Consider the following 20374-nt stretch of genomic DNA (forward strand, 5'->3'; position numbering starts at 1 on the left):
AAATGTGTTTTATTACTAAGACTGTTTTCATTATCCAAAATAAAACTCAGTTTAAAAAGTCTTGACATTTTTATTTGGTTTCAGCTCACTTGCTGTAACACAAACAAATAAGTTATTTTTAAAAACAAATTGTAAGAAAATGAAAAAGATCACTTGGGTTCATTTGTCTCTCGCCCCCGTGCTATGAATGATGCCCTTTTCTCTAATATTGCTCTGTTCCAGTTGGCCCTTCAATTTTTTGAAGTTATATCGCTTTCACTTGACTTTATTCTTTAAGCCTCCTGCTCCGAGTATTTTGGAGGTGGGAGAGGAGGAAGTGTTCTGCTCGAATTAACTAAAAAACAGATTCTGAAGATTGACAACATTGTATCAACATAATCTATGAACGTCAGCGCGTTTTCCTCGTCTCACAGAGCTGCTGCCAAAGATACCTCGCAGCTTGTTAACACCCAGATCTGTAAACTCGTCTGCCCCCATCTTGTTTTCTGCCTCACCCTAAATAAAGCTTCCATTATTTTCCTCTATCACCCAAACAACAGCCAATACAGTTCAATAAATGAACTGCTACAAATGTATCAGAAACCGTGATGCATTGATGCAAGTGTATTAAATCACCTTGAAAACTGCAGTGTGTGCAGTTAGAGGCTGATTTAAAAGATCGCCTCTTTTGTGTCTTGTTCTGTTGGTCTAACGTGTGACTGAGAGTCGGCGGTTGCACAATCGATCTACCCTTCACAAGTGAGGACGCAGGACATCAGTCAGGATATACAGTAAGTAATTCCTTGGCGTTATTTTTGAAACCGGATTTTTTCTTCTTCGTGTAATTGCGATGAATAATTTGTGTTAAGAAGAAAAAAAATCAAATAATTAACACTTTAATAGCGGAAGGTAAATGCAATTAATTGACATCTGTGACTATACTTGAAAGCAACATTAATGTCATGACTATTGGGATTTGCAGTAAAACAGGGTATGAAAGAGCGAATGCGAATTAAAATAGAAGGGCCTCATAGGAATTGTATAAGAGGATTTTTTCTAGGTAATGTTTGTGCAGCTGCAGTAATTTCCCTGTAATTTTGCAACCTCTGTCATCATTCCTGCAACATGGGAACGACTGGTAGAATTCGTTATACAAATAAGAGATTGTAATTTGTTGTCAAAGAGCAGGCATTAAAATAGCTCTCATGCACGAATGCCACAATAACTTCAGGAGAGGAAATCCAAAAGTCTGCTGTGATGGTGGACTTTATTTCTGCTGCAGTAACTGAGACATGAGGACATGAATCTCATTACCAACCTGCAGCTTCTACCTCCCTTCCCACTGCTTCTCCCGTAAACTCGCTCAAGACTTCAGTGAGTTCCTCCTTGTAAGAACAAAGAACAGTACAGTACAGGAACAGGCCATTCGGCCCTCCCAGCCTGCGCCAATCTTGATGCCTGCCTAAACTAACACCTTCTGCACTTCCGGGGCCCATATCCCTCTATTCCCTTCCTGTTCATATATTTGTCAAGATGTCTCTTAAACGTCGCTATCGTATCTGCTTCCACCACCTCCCCTGGCAGCAAGTTCCAGGCACTCACCACCCGCTGTGTAAAAAAACTTGCCTCGCACATCCCCTCTAAACTTTGCCCCTCGCACCTTAAACCTATGTCCCCTAGTAACTGACTCTTCCACCCTGGGAAAAAGCTTCTGACTATCCACTCTGTCCATGCCGCTCATAACTTTGTAAACCTTTATCATGACCCGAAACGTTAACTCTGCTTCTCTTTCCACAGATGCTGCCAGACCTGCTGAGTATTTCCAGCATTTCTTGTTTTTATTTCAGATTTCCAGCATCCGCAGTATTTTCCTTTTAATCCAAACTCAGTAACCTGTTTCTGCTTTCTTCCCTTAATCCCATTAGCCCCAAGAACTATATCTAACTCTTTCTTGAATATATTTAATGATTTTGCTTCAACTGCTTTCCGTGGTCGAAAATTCCACAGGTTCACCACTCTCTGGGTGAATAAATCTCTCCTTATCTCAGTCCTAAATGGCTTACCCCTTATCCTTAGATTGTGACCCCTGGTCCTGGACTCCCCCACCATCGGGAACATCCTTCCTGCATCTAGTCTGTCCAGTCCTGTTAGAATTTTGTAGGTTTCTATGAGATCCCCTCTCATTCTTCTAAACTCTAGCGAATGCAAGCCTAATCGACCCAATCTCTCTTCATACGTCAATCCTGCCATCCCAGGAATCAGTCTGGTGAACCTTCGCTGCACTCCCTCCATAGCAAGAACATCCTTCCTCAGATAAGGAGACCAAAACGGCACACAATATTCCAGATGTGGTCTCACCAAGGCCTTGTATAATTGCAGCAAGACATCCTTGCTCATGTACTTGAATCCTTTCACTATGAAGGCCAACATACCATTTGCCTTCTTAACTGCCTGCTGCACCTGCATGCTTACTTTCAGCTACTGGTGTACAAGGACACCCAGGTCTCGCTGTACCTCCCCCTTTCCCAATTTATCACCGTTCAGATAATCTGCCATTCTGTTTTTGCCACCATTTATCCACATTATACTACTACAAGGCCAGATGTTAAGGTTTCCATCACCTATTGCAGTTCTTTGTCATTGCATGTGGGCAATTTTCTCCAGCATGGAGACCCTTGTCTTGCCATCTAAGGGATGCAACCCTGGTGTCAGGATGCATTTCTTAATGGGGCTGATAACAGGTGCAAGAAATGAGCAAATACATACCATGACTTAAAAGAATCGTGTCAGCTGTCTGGAAAAAGAGCCTTCACATACATTATGAGGTGATTAAGGATATATAACTCTACATGCATAGAGTGAAAACCTTTTCTGTCGAGAAAGTTGACAGGATTGTGCAAAGGTCCATATATGTATGCAATTGCTCTCATCTTAGATCAGATTGACAACACTCTCACATTTTCATGCTAGATCAATAGAAAAGGTTCTGGATAATAGGGCAAGGTTAAACCTACCAGCCAGGTATAGATGGAAAGGGTAAAAGATAAATCCCAGCAAATATACAGCAGTAGATTAGATTAGATTAGATTAGAGATACAGCACTGAAACAGGCCCTTCGGCCCACCGAGTCTGTGCCGAACATCAACCACCCATTTAGACTAATCCTACACTAATCCCATATTCCCACCAAACATCCCCACCTGTCCCTATATTTCCCTACCACCTACCTATACTAGTGACAATTTATAATGGCCAATTTACCTATCAACCTGCAAGTCTTTTGGCTTGTGGGAGGAAACCGGAGCACCCGGAGAAAACCCACGCAGACACAGGGAGAACTTGCAAACTCCACACAGGCAGTACCCGGAATCGAACCCGGGTCCCTGGAGCTGTGAGGCTGCAGTGCTAACCACTGCGCCGTAGGGTTAGAACAAGTGCAGTATCCTCACCAGGTGCCCTTTAAATCCATTTTCACATATAATTAGCCACCAAGCAACCCTAAATGTGCCTTTTCCATCAGTGTTCCTTTATGAGGTGGGGCACAGGTGACAAAGGAAGGAAGTTGAACCTCACACATTATAGAGTTACTAAAGTAACATTTGTACAATTGGCAGATGTGTTTTGCTCAGGTTTTCTAGCTGCTGACAGTGCCTTGAGGTTTTAGAGACAGGGATGCAGCTAAATCCTCACAAATCCATTTTCCTCTTCTCAATTCATCACTCCTCCAAAAAAAACAAGTTGAAAACTCAAGGAAAATCCAACCTGGTAACTCCTGCATTAGTTGTCTGAATTGACATAAACAGCACATAAGTAAAATATCCAACAAAATGTCAGCAAAATGGACAAGGAAAGAAAACAAAATTATATTGAAGTTAATTCTTGATAGCTGTTTAGCATTTAAAGGGAAAATAAAAGCAAAATACTGCGGATGCTGGAAATCTGAAACAAAAACAAGAAATGCTGGAATCACTCAGCAGGTCTGGCAGCATCTGTGGAAAGAGAAGCAGAGTTAACGTTTCGGGTCAGTGACCCTTCTTCGGAACTGACAAATATTAGAAAAATCACAGATTATAAACAAGTGAGGTGGGGGTGGGGCAAGAGATAACAAAGGAGAAGGTGCAGATTGGACCAGGCCACATTGCTGACCAAAAGGTCACGGAGAACAGGCAAACAATATGTTAATGGTGTGTTGAAAGACAAAGCATTAGTACAGATTAGGTGTGAATACACTGAATATTGAACAGCAGCAAGTGCAAACCTGAAGAAAAACAACCTGAAAAAAACAGTGGGTAAGCAAACTGAACAAACTAAGATGAAATGAAATAAATGCAAAAAAAGATTGTAAAAAATGTAAAAAAGGAATGTAAAAAAAAAAAGGAAGAAAAAATAACTAAAAATGAAAGTAAAATGGGGGGCTGTCATGCTCTGAAATTATTGAACTCAGTGTTCAGTCCGGCAGGCTGTAGTGTGCCTAATCGGTAGATGAGATGCTGTTCCTCGAGCTTGCGTTGATGTTCACTGGAACACTGCAGCAATCCCAGGACAGAGATGTGAGCATGAGAGCAGGGGGGAGTGTTGAAATGGCAAGCAACCGGAAGCTCAGGGTCCTGCTTGCGGACTGAGCGGAGATGTTCCGCAAAGCGGTCACCCAGTCTGCGCTTGGTCTCCCCAATGTAGAGGAGACCACACTGTGAGCAGCGAATACAGTATACTTCTTTTCTTTTGGGCCTCCTTATCTCGAGAGACAATGGATACGCGCCTGGAGGTGGTCAGTGGTTTGTGAAGCAGCGCCTGGAGTGGCTATAAAGGCCAATTCTGGAGTGACAGGCTCTTCCACAGGTGCTGCAGAGAAATTTGTTTGTTGGGGCTGTTGCACAGTTGGCTCTCCCCTTGCGCCTCTGTCTTTTTTCCTGCCAACTACTAAGTCTCTTCGACTCGCCACAATTTAGCCCTGTCTTTATGGCTGCCCGCCAGCTCTGGCGAATGCTGGCAACTGACTCCCACGACTTGTGATCAATGTCACACGATTTCATGTCGCGTATTGAAAGAAGTACAAGTAAATCGCTGCTTCACCTGTTCTCACATTGAACAACTTCTCCTTCAACTCCATGCACTTCCTTCAAGTAAAAGGTGTCGCTATGGGTACCCGCATGGGTCCTAGTTATGCCTGTCTTTTTGTGGGATATGTCGAGCATTCTTTGTTCCAGTCCTACTCAGGCCCCCTCCCCCAACTCTTTTTCTGGTACATTGATGACTGTATCGGTGCCGTTTCCTGCTCCCGCCCCGAACTAGAAAACTTTATCAACTTTGCTTCCAATTTCCACCCTTCTCTCACCTTTACATGGTCCATCTCTGACATTTCCCTTCCCTTCCTCGACTTCTCTGTCTCCATCTCTGGGGATAGGTTGTCTACCAATATCCATTATAAGCCCACTGACTCCCACAGCTACCTCGACTACACTTCTTCACACCCTACCTCCTGTAAGGACTCCATTCCATTCTCCCAGTTTCTCCGTCTCCGACGCATCTGCTCTGATGATGCTACCTTCCATGACGGTGCTTCTGATATGACCTCCTTTTTCCTCAACCGAGGATTTCCCCCCACTGTGGTTGACAGGGCCCTCAACCGTGTCCGACCCATTCCCCGCACCTCTACCCTCACCCCTTCCCCTCCCTCCCAGAACCGTGACAGGGTTCCCCTTGTCCTCACTTTTCATCCCACCAGCCTCCATATCCAAAGGATCATCCTCCGCCATTTTCGCCACCTCCAGCGTGATGCCACTACCAGTCGCATCTTCCCCTCCCTTCCCCTGTCAGCATTCCGAAGGGATCGTTCCCTCCGCGACACCCTGGTCCACTCCTCCATTATCCCCACCACCTCGTCCCCGTCCCAGGGCACCTTCCCCTGCAATCGCAGGAGGTGTAATACCTGCCCATTTACCTCCTCTCTCCTCACTATCCCAGGCCCCAAACACTCCTTTCAGGTGAAGCAGCGATTTACTTGTACTTCTTTCAATGTAGTATACTGCATTCGCTGCTCACAGTGTGGTCTCCTCTACATTGGGGAGACCAAGCGCAGACTGGGTGACCGCTTTGCGGAACATCTCCGCTCAGTCCGCAAGCAGGACCCTGAGCTTCCGGTTGCTTGCCATTTCAACACTCCCCCCTGCTCTCATGCTCACATCTCTGTCCTGGGATTGCTGCAGTGTTCCAGTGAACATCAACGCAAGCTCGAGGAACAGCATCTCATCTACCGATTAGGCACACTACAGCCTGCCGGACTGAACATTGAGTTCAATAATTTCAGAGCATGACAGCCCCCCATTTTACTTTCATTTTTAGTTATTTTTTCTTCCTTTTTTTTTACATTCCTTTTTACATTTTTTACAATCTTTTTTTGCATTTATTTCATTTCATCTTAGTTTGTTCAGTTTGCTTACCCACTGTTTTTTTCAGGTTGTTTTTCTTCAGGTTTGCACTTGCTGCTGTTCAATATTCAGTGTATTCACACCTAATCTGTACTAATGCTTTGTCTTTCAACACACCATTAACATATTGTTTGCCTGTTCTCCGTGACCTTTTGGTCAGCTATGTGGCCTGGTCCAATCTGCACCTTCTCCTTTGTTATCTCTTGCCCCACCCCCACCTCACTTGTTTATAATCTGTGACTTTTCTAATATTTGTCAGTTCTGAAGAAGGGTCACTGACCCGAAACGTTAACTCTGCTTCTCTTTCCACAGATGCTGCCAGACCTGCTGAGTGATTCCAGCATTTCTTGTTTTTGTTTTAGCATTTAAAGGGGATGTTGAGACTGACTGTTTAACTGGAGTTCATACAAGGTATGCTGCAGTACAAAATTTACTTATTTGAAAACAAATATGATTTGTGGTGTAAATAACAGAACAGTTTAAATTTAAAAATGAACATTTTCATCAACTAAAATAATGAGTTGTTAAAGTTTAGATAAACAGATTAATATTTCCAATGCAAACAACAGCTATTAATCTAGTTAGATGTTCATTATGCGTGTAGAATACAAAGCTGAACATTTCAATTGGAATGACCCCATTTTTAAGTATAGTTCTGTTCTATATTTTATGTAAGGCATAATAGTCTAAAGACTTCAAGGAGTCAAGTTCCGAATAGTGCTGGGATTCTACCCTCAATATTAAAATTAACCAGAACTAGGGAAATGCAATGGATTTAGAGTAGGGTCACACTGAGTTGGTGGAAGTGCAGTTCTAATTCACCTCCAGCAAACTCCATCACAGAAAAATCCAGCTTATTATTGAGTTCAGCAGCTTGAGGGAAACTTAACAGTTAAAGTAAAAAAACACAATCGGAGCTGATGTGCTTGATGACAGATTATGATGCATTTTCATGGCACTTATATTCAGTACTCCTCTGTTAAATAGTGTACTGGCCACAAAATCAATTAACAAATTAAACATTGTTCAAAAAAGTTATTGGATCAAAAACTCATGAACTGATTCTCACTGCAGATAATTATGGGTTGACTTGTTTATAAAGCAGGCATCACAGGTTAATATATTTCAAATGTCTCCACTCTCTTGTTTAAAGATCTAAGTTCAAAAATCTTGAGTAAATAACATTGTCTGTCAAAGCTACATGCTGAGTTTGTAAAACAAATTTAATTGGCGTTAGCAAAAAGTTCATTTTTTTTCTTGAAATATGAAAGAAAAAATTAAAGGGCACTGTTTATATAGAAGGGACATATATATATAGTTTTAAGGGACATTGAAGTTCTTTTTAACAGCAACAACTCATCCCTCTCAGTCACCTTGACATCTGGAGGTCAATGTTCAATTATTACAAAATAAAATAATCTTCTGTAGTATTTGCTGTTGATTCAGCACTCAACTAGATAAATATACAAATTGATTTTAGTCTATATAGTTTTTAGCATCTTGGATTTTTTAGAATCTTTTTGTTTTCATTTATCAAATCAAATCTGCCAATTATAGTTTAGAAATGACAGTATACTCTAGTATGGTATATGACAGCCTTTAAAACTGGATATTTCTCCAAACAGTGTTATCAATAGTAAGAATACAGCAAATGGAAAAGAGCAGTTATAAAATGAAACAGACTATTCCATCAAAAGACAGTGCATTTTCTTTTGAGGTGTAACTTTGTCCCTGTCATTTGCAAATTAAGTACAATTAGTATGGACAATTGAAACAAAAACAAGAAATGCTGGAATCACTCAGCAGGTCTGGCAGCATCTGTGGAAAGAGAAGCAGAGTTAACATTTCAGGTCAGTGACCCTTCTAAGAAGGGTCACTGACCCGAAACGTTAACTCTGCTTCTCTTTCCACAGATGCTGCCAGACCTGCTGAGTGATTCCAGCATTTCTTGTTTTTGTTTCAGATTTCCAGCATCCGCAGTATTTTGCTTTTATTTTAGTATGGACAATTGTTGTGTTTTGTCTATGCATCACTTTGTATCAAAGCACATGCTTTTACTTTCTGTTGGCACTAACGTTCAGACAATGTTAATATCAAACTCTTACCTCTTCAAACAGTTCTAAATGCTCCAAAGTTGTAAATTGTATTCTTTCAAAAGTAGTTACAACATGTGCTATAGTGAAATTTATATCTGTCTCGTATTGACTAACAATTGTGAAAAAGGAGCCAACCATGATCTAAAGAATGCATGCAATATATAATTTTAGCTATCTTAATTTTATTTGAACACTAACAGCTGGTCATGAACACTCAGAACAGTGTGAGAATCCAATGAGCGACAATTTATTCAACTAGACAGTCAAGTGAAATTGAAAATTCATTGTCGGTGTCATTGAAGTAATACAGGGGTCTACTTCAGCTCAGCTCTTATAGGACCAGATCTTATTTCACTGTCTACATTCAAACCTATTCATTTCCTTGCAACATGTTGTGCCGACAATCAATTGTTCAACATTGATTCATACTGCTTTCCACAAACCCTGAACACACTGCGCTTGACATCCCCTGAATGCACTGCCCGTAACAAATCCTGAATACGCTGCACCAGACAAACACTGAACCACTGCAATGGACAAACTGAACCATTGCAATAGACAAACCCTGAGTGCAGCACGCTAGACAAACTTTATACACACTGAGTTAGACAAACTCTGAACACACTGTTGGACAAACTCTGAACACACTGCGTTAGACAAACTCTGAACACACTGCACTAGACAAACTCTGAACACACGGCACTAGACAAACTCTGAACACACTGCGTTAGACAAACTCTGAACACACTGCGTTAGACAAACTCTGAACACACTGCGTTAGACAAACTCTGAACACACTGCACTAGCCAAACTCTGAACACACGGCACTAGACAAACTCTGAACACACGGCACTAGACAAACTCTGAACACACGGCACTAGACAAACTCTGAACACACGGCACTAGACAAACTCTGAACACACGGCACTAGACAAACTCTGAACACACGGCACTAGACAAACTCTGAACACACTGCGTTAGACAAACTCTGAACACACTGCACTAGCCAAACTCTGAACACACGGCACTAGACAAACTCTGAACACACGGCACTAGACAAACTCTGAACACACTGCGTTAGACAAACTCTGAACACACTGCGTTAGACAAACTCTGAACACACTGCGTTAGACAAACTCTGAACACACTGCGTTAGACAAACTCTGAACACACTGCGTTAGACAAACTCTGAACACACTGCGTTAGACAAACTCTGAACACACTGCGTTAGACAAACTCTGAACACACTGCGTTAGACAAACTCTGAACACACTGCGTTAGACAAACTCTGAACACACTGCGTTAGACAAACTCTGAACACACGGCACTAGACAAACTGAACACACGGCACTAGACAAACTCTGAACACACGGCACTAGACAAACTCTGAACACACTGCGTTAGACAAACTCTGAACACACTGCGTTAGACAAACTCTGAACACACTGCGTTAGACAAACTCTGAACACACTGCACTAGACAAACTGAACACACTGCACTAGACAAACTCTGAACACACGGCACTAGACAAACTCTGAACACACGGCACTAGACAAACTCTGAACACACGGCACTAGACAAACTCTGAACACACTGCGTTAGACAAACTCTGAACACACTGCGTTAGACAAACTCTGAACACACTGCGTTAGACAAACTCTGAACACACTGCGTTAGACAAACTCTGAACACACTGCGTTAGACAAACTCTGAACACACTGCACTAGACAAACTCTGAACACACGGCACTAGACAAACTGAACACACGGCACTAGACAAACTCTGAACACACTGCGTTAGACAAACTCTGAACACACTGCGTTAGACAAACTCTGAACACACTGCGTTAGACAAACTCTGAACACACTGCGTTAGACAAACTCTGAACACACTGCACTAGACAAACTCTGAACACACTGCACTAGACAAACTCTGAACACACTGCACTAGACAAACTCTGAACACACGGCACTAGACAAACTGAACACACTGCACTAGACAAACTCTGAACACACTGCACTAGACAAATTCTGAACTCGCTGCGCTAGACAAACAGTGAACATATCGTAATTGACGAATTGGCTGAATTTTCGTTGGGCTGAAGAGGTGGGTCAGAGGTAGGCATGCACGCTATTTGGAGTTGGGGAGTGTTGTGCCACTTTGCCAGCCTATTCCCGTCCTTGGGCCATTTTGGAAGAAGCTAGTTTTTTGTGGGAGGGATGTGCGGTTTGGCGACTACCCACCTGGAAGTGGCGGGTAGCTAATTAGGCCACTTAAAGGCCCTATTAAGGTCACTCTCTCGACATCATCTGGAATTTTCCAGTCGGCATCTGGGCCCCCTGCTGAGGCTGAAATACAGTCGATGGATGGATGCAGCCTCCCGGTGGCAGACTGTGGGAAGGGGGAGGGAACCCAACAGTCCATTATGCAATTTAACCACCCACCCCTGCAGCTGCACTTGCCATTGGGCCACAGCTCCCTTCCACCAAGACAGCCTGGCAGCTGTGGCCTCTTTGTTTTTGTAAAGTTTGAAAACTTGTCAAAGGGCATCTCCATTTTGAGGCACCCACTTGTTCTCCCCCTTATCTTGGCAGCTCCCACTTGTGACAGTGGGGCTGCCGATGTTTTAGTGCTGGGGGGCCTCCTATTGGCCCTCCAGGCTTTGTAGCCTGCCTGCAGTCCTATATTGGGCAGCAAATGTGCCACATGGCCACTAATTAGCGACATTCTTGAAAATTGTGTTCGGGTAACAGGCGCCAACGCGATGTGGGGTTAGGACCTAGAAATGTTCCTGACGTTGGGGTTCCAACCCAAAATCCAACATTCAGCCCAATAACTTTGAAAGTTGCTTATGTTTCCAAATTTAAATTAAGCTGGTGTTACCCTTTGAATAAACCTAAGCATAAACTTTTACACTTTAAATTAGTTTTAGGGTGGCCATCCTCCCCAATTTTTCCATCACCTGATCTTCACTGTTTGAAGTGAAGTTTTCTTGTTCCAGTTATTGCTGATTAAATTAAATATGGCTGTATGAGTACCCAGCCTTGAATGTAAATTATTCCTGTTCACTGGCTGCATAACCTCAAATAAGTTTAAATAAAATTAAGTTTGCAACTGTAATGCAGACGGTTATAGGTTCAAGCCTCACTCCAGGACTTGAGCACAAAACCTATCCAATGCAGTACTGAGGGAGTGCTTCACTGTCAGAGACGCCATCTTTTGGACGAGACATTAAACTGAGGCCCCGTCAGCCTTCCCAGATGGACATTAAAAAATCCTATGATGTTATTTCAAAGGTGTCCTGGCCAATGATTATACCTCAATCAACATCACTAAAACAAATTATTGAGTAACTATGACAAGAAGTACGCCTTTGTCTGCACTTTGGGATGTCTTGAAAATGTGAAAGGTGCTATATAAATGCAAGTCTTTTCTTTAACTCTCATTAGTTTAGTTGCCCAGCTTAACAATTCCAAATTTGTACTCAAAATTATGAGGGGCTTTCAGGAAGTAAATCAGGAAAATGTATTTCCACTGGTCAATAAGCCAACAATTAGAGGGCATAAATTAGCAAGAGAACAAAAAGAGAGGTCAAGATAAATAGTTATATGGAGATAGTTGTTATGATGTGGAATGGCCCATCAAAAACAATGGTGGAGGCCGAATCCATAATAACGGTTAAAAAGGGAATTGGATAAATAAATAAGAAAAGTTAAATGGATCTAAGCAAAGGGCACAGGAATGGAACTAAATGAATAGCTTCTTCAGAAAGCTGATGTAGTAATGATGGGCCAAATGAAACTCCTGTGCTGCAAAATTTTAAGAATGTATGAGTAATATGTACCCTGACTTACAACTTTAATTACAGTTAATTTTAAATACATCTAATTAGAATAAATATACAATTTGCTTCATTAAGAATGTTTAAGATTTTGTTTAAATGATAGTCTCATTATCTTTAGCTGCCACTGTTTATAATTCTATGAAAGATCAACTTTGGAGTTATCTATTTAGAATGAATTGCAATTATAAGGATACATGTTTTATTACCAATAGTCTTGTGTAATAATGTGTGAATTAATAATTAAACCTTAACATTATCAAGTAATAAATAACTTACAATTTATTCAGAACATCATAGTTTGGGGGACATCAGTGTATAATAAAATGGGGGGGGGGGGGGGGAATGGGTAGCATACAAGTTTTCTCAATGTAAAATGTAATGGATGAAACTAAAGTATTTAGCTAAGCACAAAGAATTTGTAAGAATTGTATTTACAATGCAAATACCATTGTATAGCTATGATAACTGCTAGACTGAAGGTCAGCTTACTGATTAATGTGTAACTGAGCTGTTTGCATTTGCTATGGTATAAATTGACATTTAACACGAAGGACCATGTCTGAGCAAGGAGAAAGCTAAAGTACGTGCAAGTCTGCTTCTTTTTCGGTAAGTCGCTGAAATTGTGATCAGAGTTTCGGTAAGAAGTTCTTAGTAAATTGATTTGTTTTAGAAGTTAAATTGTCAAAATTCACATCTCTTTATAACTCAGCTTACTGGCATGCTATAAGGATTCATCATGAAGGTTGTACAGAATTGAAGTGTGCGTCAGATGAAAGCTGGTCAGAATTTGAACCATCTCAAAACTCTACAAGTTTGTTCTTTATTTTGTAGGTTGAAGATGGAGAAGCTGATTCATGTTGCTTTGCTGCTGGTCACTGTGCTCTTCAGTGGAATAGCCAGTGTTAATGGAAAACCTGCTATACCGAACGAAAACAATTTAATTAAAGTGTCTTCATTCAAACTTGCCGTCGCAAATACAGATTTTGCCTTACGTCTCTACAGACAGATTGCCGCTCAGCCAAGCTCAACCAACGAGAATATTTTCTTCTCGCCAATATCCATCTCTGCCGCCCTTAGCATGCTGTCTCTGGGCGCAAAAGAGAACACTCGCGTTCAACTTCTACGTACTCTTGGGTACAGCAATATGTCACGGAATGATGCAGCAGAAGTGCAGATAGCATACAAATACCTCCTGCAACAGCTAACCAGTGAGAACAATGAACTGCATTTGATGATGGGGAACTCTTTGCAAATCCAGCAGGGATTTGACCTTAAACAGAAATTCCTTGAGGATGCAAGGCAGTATTATAAAGCAGAGGCAGTGAGTGTTAATTTCGAAGAACCAGAGAAAGCAAAAGAACAGATCAATACTTACATCAGCAAGAAAACGAATGGCAAAATACAGAACTTAATTAAAAGCCTTGATGAAAATACTGTGCTGATGCTTCTCAATTATGTCTTGTTCAAAGGTAAAAAGTCTTTTCTAAGTTATGTACATATATCTTAAAACATTTGGACAAAGGGAAGGTATAGCATCTGCAAATTGAGTAGGAATATTTCTTAATGATTTCAACTCCTTTGAGGATAGAAAATTGGTGTTATAATGCAGTAATTAGAGGATTGATGATACATAAGAAACAAGCTTTATTACAGTGCTTTGATGAGATATCAATTGGCAAAGCAATTAATTTATTTCATTTAGGCCTCTAAAAGATTGATCCTAAGCAAAATGTAATTTTTTTCATCAAAGCTATGTTTTGCCTTTAGTTTACTTATTTCTGGGGTGAATGTCTAGAAATCTCTCCTTAAGTAAGTTAAAGAAGTTCTTCTCTTAAGTTCTGTCTCTGTTATCTTGTTGCATCTCTTTTTTTATCTTTTGTTCTTTCTCCTTATCTCTGTTCTTTCTGTTCAATCTCCTGGTTTTCCCTGTCTCTCACTTGTGCTCTGCCCCTTCTTTGATCTTGTGTTTCCGCTTCTATCTGAGTCTCTCTGCCTTCTCTTGGGCTGCTCTTTCTCTGTCCATCTCTCTTCACTCCTGCGAGTCTGTCTCTGCTCTTCTCTTTTGCTGCCTCCTTTCTTTTCTCTCAAACGACACACCTACTCCTGCCTGTTTCCCTTTTTTGTCTTTTCTTTCACTTATGCTGCAGTTTCAGTGGAGGACAGGATGTGACAAGATTCCCACCTTGACAAGATTCCCACCTTGACGAGATGTTGCAAGTCACGGATTGGGGAGGGTTCAAAGAAAGAGAGAACTTGCATTAATGCACCACCTTTCAATGCTCCGGATGACCTAAAGCACATCAGAGCCAATGAATTACTCTTGAATTGCAGCCAGTTTGCACACAGCAACGCACCATGAACAAAAATGAGATAAAAAACCAGCTAATCTGTTTTTAGAGATGTGGTTGTAGAATAAAAGTTGTCCAATGGTAGGGGAGGGATCCGTCCAGGACCACAGTCTGGCAGAATATGGCGGCAGGGTAATCACTGGGAAGGGAAGTGGAGAGAGCAATAAGGCGAGAACAAAAGTCGATAAATATAAGTTTGTTTGTTACAATTTACATTGACACCATAAAGACGGACAGCCATAAAGGCGGGGCTAAAGTGTGGCGAGTCGAAGAGACTTAGCAGTTGGCAGGAAAAAAGACAGAAGCGCAAGGCGAGAGCCGAGTAACAGCCCCAACAACCAATTTTATCTGCAGTGCCTGTGGAAGAGTCTGTCACTCTAGAATTGGCCTTTATAGCCACTCCAGGCGCTGCTTCACAAACCACTGACCACCTGCAGGCGCTTACCCATTGTCTCTCGAGACAAGGAGGCCAAAGAAGAAGAAGACATTGACACCAAGGCATGATGGAAATATTGTACAGAGTGATAGCCAAGTCAGGATGCAGGAAATAAGGGTAACACTAATTAAAAATCTAAAATCTCTTCAAGTAGTGCAGATAGATTTGGCAATCAGGGCGGCGCAGTTGTTAGCACTGCAGCCTCACAGCTCCAGGGACCCGGGTTCAATTCTGGGTACTGCCTGTGTGGAGTTTGCAAGTTCTCCCTGTGTCTGCGTGGGTTTCCTCCGGGTGCTCCGGTTTCCTCCCACATGCCAAAGACTTGCAGGTTGATAGGTAAATTGGCCATTAGCAATTGCCCCTAGTATAGGTAGGTGGTAGGGAAATATAGGGACAGGTGGGGATGTGGTAGGAATATGGAATTAGTGTAGGATTAGTATAAATGGGTGGTTGATGGCCGGCACAGACTCGGTGGGCCGAAGGGCCTGTTTCAGTGCTGTATCTCTAAACTAAACTAAAAAGAAATTTAAGATACAGTAGGTTCCTTGGATTTTTGGAAGGAGTAAATTGATTTAGTTAGGCATTGGAAAGAGTGACCTCAAGCAATTATTTTTCATCAGAGTGGTCCTATAAGGGAAGTTGGTTAATATGCAATTGCAGAGGTGAGATAGTGACATAATTATTTTATAAAATGAAATAAAATTAATTTTTGCTCATCACTGATATGAAATTCAAATCATTTAATGTTTCATTAATCAATACATATTTTACTGGTTTAATAGATTTTTTTGATTATTTAAAATTATATTTCAAGAAATAATCCTCCAGATGATTATCTAGTATTAGGTTATTATTCCTTCAAATTGCTCATACCTTGCAATGTGAGCTGCCTAAAATGTGAAAAAATGAAGCAAATATTTCATATAAAATTAAGTATCACCATCAGTACTTGTTTAAACATTGACTAAGAGGAATTATGCTGAAAGTCCCAATTGTCCATTCAGTGTAAAGATCCAGAGTGAAACAAATTTGGCCAGCATTGACTTCATTTTTAGAAGATGCATATTTACAGCACAAATCTGCCCATCATTCAGCACCACTTGCTACTTGCCACTTGCTACTTAATGGCAGCTTCACTTAAAAAGGCTAGGAATAGTTTTGGGAACTGAAAAATGTTATCATGTTCATTTCAAAATGTTAGTGAAAAGATGCAAGCTTGTTAATGCTGAGCAATGGAATATTATGATATTTTGGTTTTTGCACCCAGTGCCATCATGAAGTAAGTAGAGGTCAGCTAGACTACAGATGGAAGAAGAACAAAACATTTCTCATTCTGCCTCAAAAGAACCTCGCCCCCCCCCACCCCCCCAACCCCCACCCACCAGCATCAGTGGGAATTTTCTACTTCCAGCCGTTTTTAGCTTTTCTGAATGAGATTGCAATGTTAACGCCCACTGATGCTTAGTTTGGGACATTTTGTGCTGAGTACTCATGTCTACTAATGGAGTTGAAACTGGCCACATTAATTTCACTCATGGCCAACAGTGAGAAAACCTCTCATCTCATCAGTTTCCATTGGGTTCAAAGCCATGTCTCACAGATGGGAAGATGTTCTAACCCATTGCACTAGTTATTGGTTTTATTCATCTCCTTCTGTAGGTTTTGCAATTATACCTGTTGTAGTAAGAAGGACTGATGATTTGACAAAAGTATGAAAAAAATGCTAAAAATACCCGGCAAGTCTGGCAACATATGTGGAGAGAGAAAAACAAAGTTAATGGGCTGGATTTTGGGGACGGGCTGGGAGGAGGAAAGGCTGGCAAAATGGCATGGGAGTGTGCCCATCATCTTCCCGCTGCCATGCCATCTTGCCCACCCAGGGCCTAATTATGTAACTTAAGTGGCCAATTAAGGACCTTTCCCCATCTCTGTTGGCATTTTACCAGTGGTTGGAGGACCCTCCTATGCCTAGGGAGAACACCAGGTAAACCCTGGTAGCCTCCTGGCTGACTCTGGTGGGAGGGGGTGGGGGGGGGGGGGAGGTGCCCTCCTTTTTGGGCACTCTTTGGCCCATGAAGGATCCCCCCGGCATATCACCTTCTCTCAATGAATCCACCCCGCTCCCCCCCCTTGCCAGAGCTTGCCTGACTGGCCCTGGCATCCCCAGACCCCACTTACTTGCCTTTGAGGGAGCATGACCATCAATGTGCCCTCATCCTGCAGGTGCAGCCCAGCAGTGGTCACTGCTAGTAGTAGTGCTGCTGAGCTGCTAGCCCTCCAATTGACCAGCAGTTCTTGGGGGCAGGGCTGCTGCCCTTAATAGAGATGGCAGCCCCGGCAGCAGCCATGCAATTGGTCGCCGCTGGGAAGCTGCCTCTCTGGGTCCCACTGACCACTGAAGTAGGTTTTCCACCAGCTTTCAACCCCAGTGGCAGGACCCAGGTCACCACTTTAAAATCCAGCCTCATGTTTCAGGTCTGTGACCTTTCATCAGAGCTAGGAAAAGTTAGAAATGTAATAGGTTTTGAACAAGTGAAAGGGGGGAGGGTAGGAAAAAGAACAAAAGGGAAGGTCAGTGATAGGGTGGAAGGCAGGAGAGAGATTAAATGACAAAAGGTTTCATGGTACAAGGCCAAAGGGACTGGTAATGGGACAAGTAAAGAAACAAAACCTATGTCTAGAGGAGGTGTGAATGGCAGGATCCTGAATAGCTGCTATCTGAGAGTAAAGAATAGGAGAATAGGAGATACTGACCAGATAATCTGTATTTAGGTGTTGGTTGAAGGATAAATTTTGGCTATTACATCGATCAGAATGCCCCTGCTCTTCTTCAAAATAGTGCATTGGGGTCTTTTACATTCACCTGAGAGGACAAATGGGGCCTTGGTTCATTATGTCATTCAAAAGACAGCACTTCCAACTGTACAGCACTCCCTCAGTGCTACACTGGAGTATCAGCTTCAATCTTATGCTCAAGACCCAGGTGTGAGATTTGAACCCACAATCTTCTAACTCAGGAGTGCAAGTGCTACCATTGAGCCACAGCTAACATCCAGCCAAAGGAATGTTTTGTCATTTTGTTAATGCAGTCTGTGTCATCTTGAAGCAATCTGAAGTTAGATAGATGGAAGCAGAGCAAAACATTTCTCATTCTACCTCAAAAGAAAATCCCCTCCTGATTAATATCAGCAAATATCCAGGATACTTTCATCAATCAACTTTCAACTATATTACTTAACGCTAACCCTCTGAGTAAATCCCATTGCTAGTTTCCTGGGTTTTATCAGTAATCATTACAGAAATAAAAAAGCAGAAAACACAAAAGAATGTTAAACCAAATTATAGCACACAGCAATATTCAGCTAGCATTCAATTAGGAGATGAATTCCACTCCATTCAGGAAGAAAAAGGGGCGATTATTTCAGTTCTTTCAGACGAACTCATCACTGGCATCAGCTGGGTAGGAATGAATGCCTCCACCCGATATAAAATGTTGGGTTTGTACAAAGCTGAGCACTGCACTGAAACTTGCTAGTTCTCCGACAGAGTTCGGGGATTTTTCATATCTACTCATTGGGCAAATAACAGGTGAACAAAATTATTGACTGTAAGGTTGTTTATTGTCATGCTTTTGTATAGAGCTTGTATCTTCTTTGAACCTAGTGACCTGCTTTACATGCTGCTGTAAGGTAATGGGAGACCCTGCAGGGAGGTGTAAATAATGGGTGTGACCTATACAACAAAGTGGCCTACACACATGAATTTACAGTAATTCTTTGAAGTTGCTCAAATTTTCAGAGTATTAACTCTGAAACAATTTGTAGCAATACAGTTAGAGACTTGTTACACCCAATTCTATTCAGTTCTAGATCTTACATCTCATATCTGATGAGAGACTTTCAGAAGGAAAGGTAAAGCGAAGATTAGTGAGAATATTTTCAGGAAAATTTAAGTGCTATCTTTTCAAATAGTTATAAAAGACATATAATTGGAAATCTAAGATTCTCAACAGGTACTTAAAGAGATAGAGCTTACATTTCACAATCTAAAAAAGTGACAAAGCAATTCACAGACAATGAATGAGCCACTCAGTTTTAGAATGGCTGTATGATAGGCCCAGCTAGAGTGTAATGTAGAAAGATGCTAACAGTGTGGGTTCAATCCCCGTAACAGCTGTGGTAGTTCATGGAAGCCTGCCTCCTCACCTTGCCCCATGCTTGAGGAGTGGTGACCCTCAAGCTATACATTACCAACTGTCTGTCTGTCTCTCTCTCTCTCCAATGGAGAGAGAAGCTTATGGTCCTTTGGGACTAAGGCTACAACAACAACAACAATGGTAGGCCTAAGTGCAGAGCATCCACTGATCCACTTTCTTTGTGGAAAACATTATTCTTAAAACTCGAGGACTTGTCACTATCACAGATAAATAACTAAGCAATTGATTAGGATTATTAATGGCAAAATAAATAATTGGCCATGTATTCTATCTGCCATTTCCATCGAGTTTAGTTTCCTTCCTTTGTGATTGTTAGCAGCAAAATCTATTTCAATAGAAAGTGGGGAATTGTTCAACACTTGCGCTGACTGAGGTTTAAGTCCCTCTGCAAGTTATTTTTAGCACACTGGTTAACGTGTTGGCATTCGTTTCCTGTCTTTCCTGTTGTCTTTATGGAAACCACTACATTAAAATAATTGTGACAGTGAAGTTAATATGGATGTGTTAATCAGTGTACTAAACACAATGTACAGAGGAAAATAAACTCCTTTTTTATTAACATTAGTGAAAGGAAGAAATTATATCTTGCATATTCATATGAGTTACCAAACAATCTAATTATCTCAATCTGATTCTTGTAGGTAACTGGGTGCAACCTTTTGATCCTCAGAACACTTATGAAGCCGACTTTCATGTAGATGACACAACAACAGTGAAAGTTCAAATGATGACGAGGACGGGGATGTATCATTCTGGTTACGATACACAACTTTCTAGTACTGTGATTAGGGTTCCATATAAAGGAAATGCTTCCCTAGTGCTGATTCTACCAACCCCAGGAAAATTGGCAGAAGTGGAACAAAATCTGACCATTACCAATTTCCAGCACTTGTTTTATTCATTACAGATTGGGTATGTTCATCACATCAATGAAATCAAGTTAAATTTATTATTTTCTAGCTATGCAGAGATGGAGTACTCTATGCAAGGGATGAGGAATTTCAGTTATGAAGATAAATTGGAGAAG

General features: G+C 41.5%; 1 protein-coding gene across 3 annotated transcripts in view; it reads left to right on the forward strand.

The window, feature by feature from the left end:
• Nucleotides 1–663: 663 nt before the first annotated feature.
• Nucleotides 664–20374, forward strand: part of LOC137373639 (alpha-1-antiproteinase-like) — a 30400-nt gene continuing 10689 nt past the window's right edge. Inside the window, exons 1-3 of one of the 3 annotated variants that reach the window (XM_068038730.1) lie at nt 664–770; nt 13179–13816; nt 19989–20259. In XM_068038730.1, the coding sequence (XP_067894831.1) occupies nt 13186–13816; nt 19989–20259 (902 nt within the window). In that variant the 5' untranslated portion in view covers nt 664–770; nt 13179–13185. Of the gene's footprint in view, nt 771–12847; nt 12985–13178; nt 13817–19988; nt 20260–20374 lie in introns of those variants that run through there. The other 2 variants (XM_068038729.1, XM_068038731.1) reach the window with 2 other exon arrangements.

This window comes from Heterodontus francisci, chromosome 9 (assembly GCF_036365525.1).
Source record: "Heterodontus francisci isolate sHetFra1 chromosome 9, sHetFra1.hap1, whole genome shotgun sequence".
Classification (NCBI taxonomy): domain Eukaryota; kingdom Metazoa; phylum Chordata; class Chondrichthyes; order Heterodontiformes; family Heterodontidae; genus Heterodontus; species Heterodontus francisci.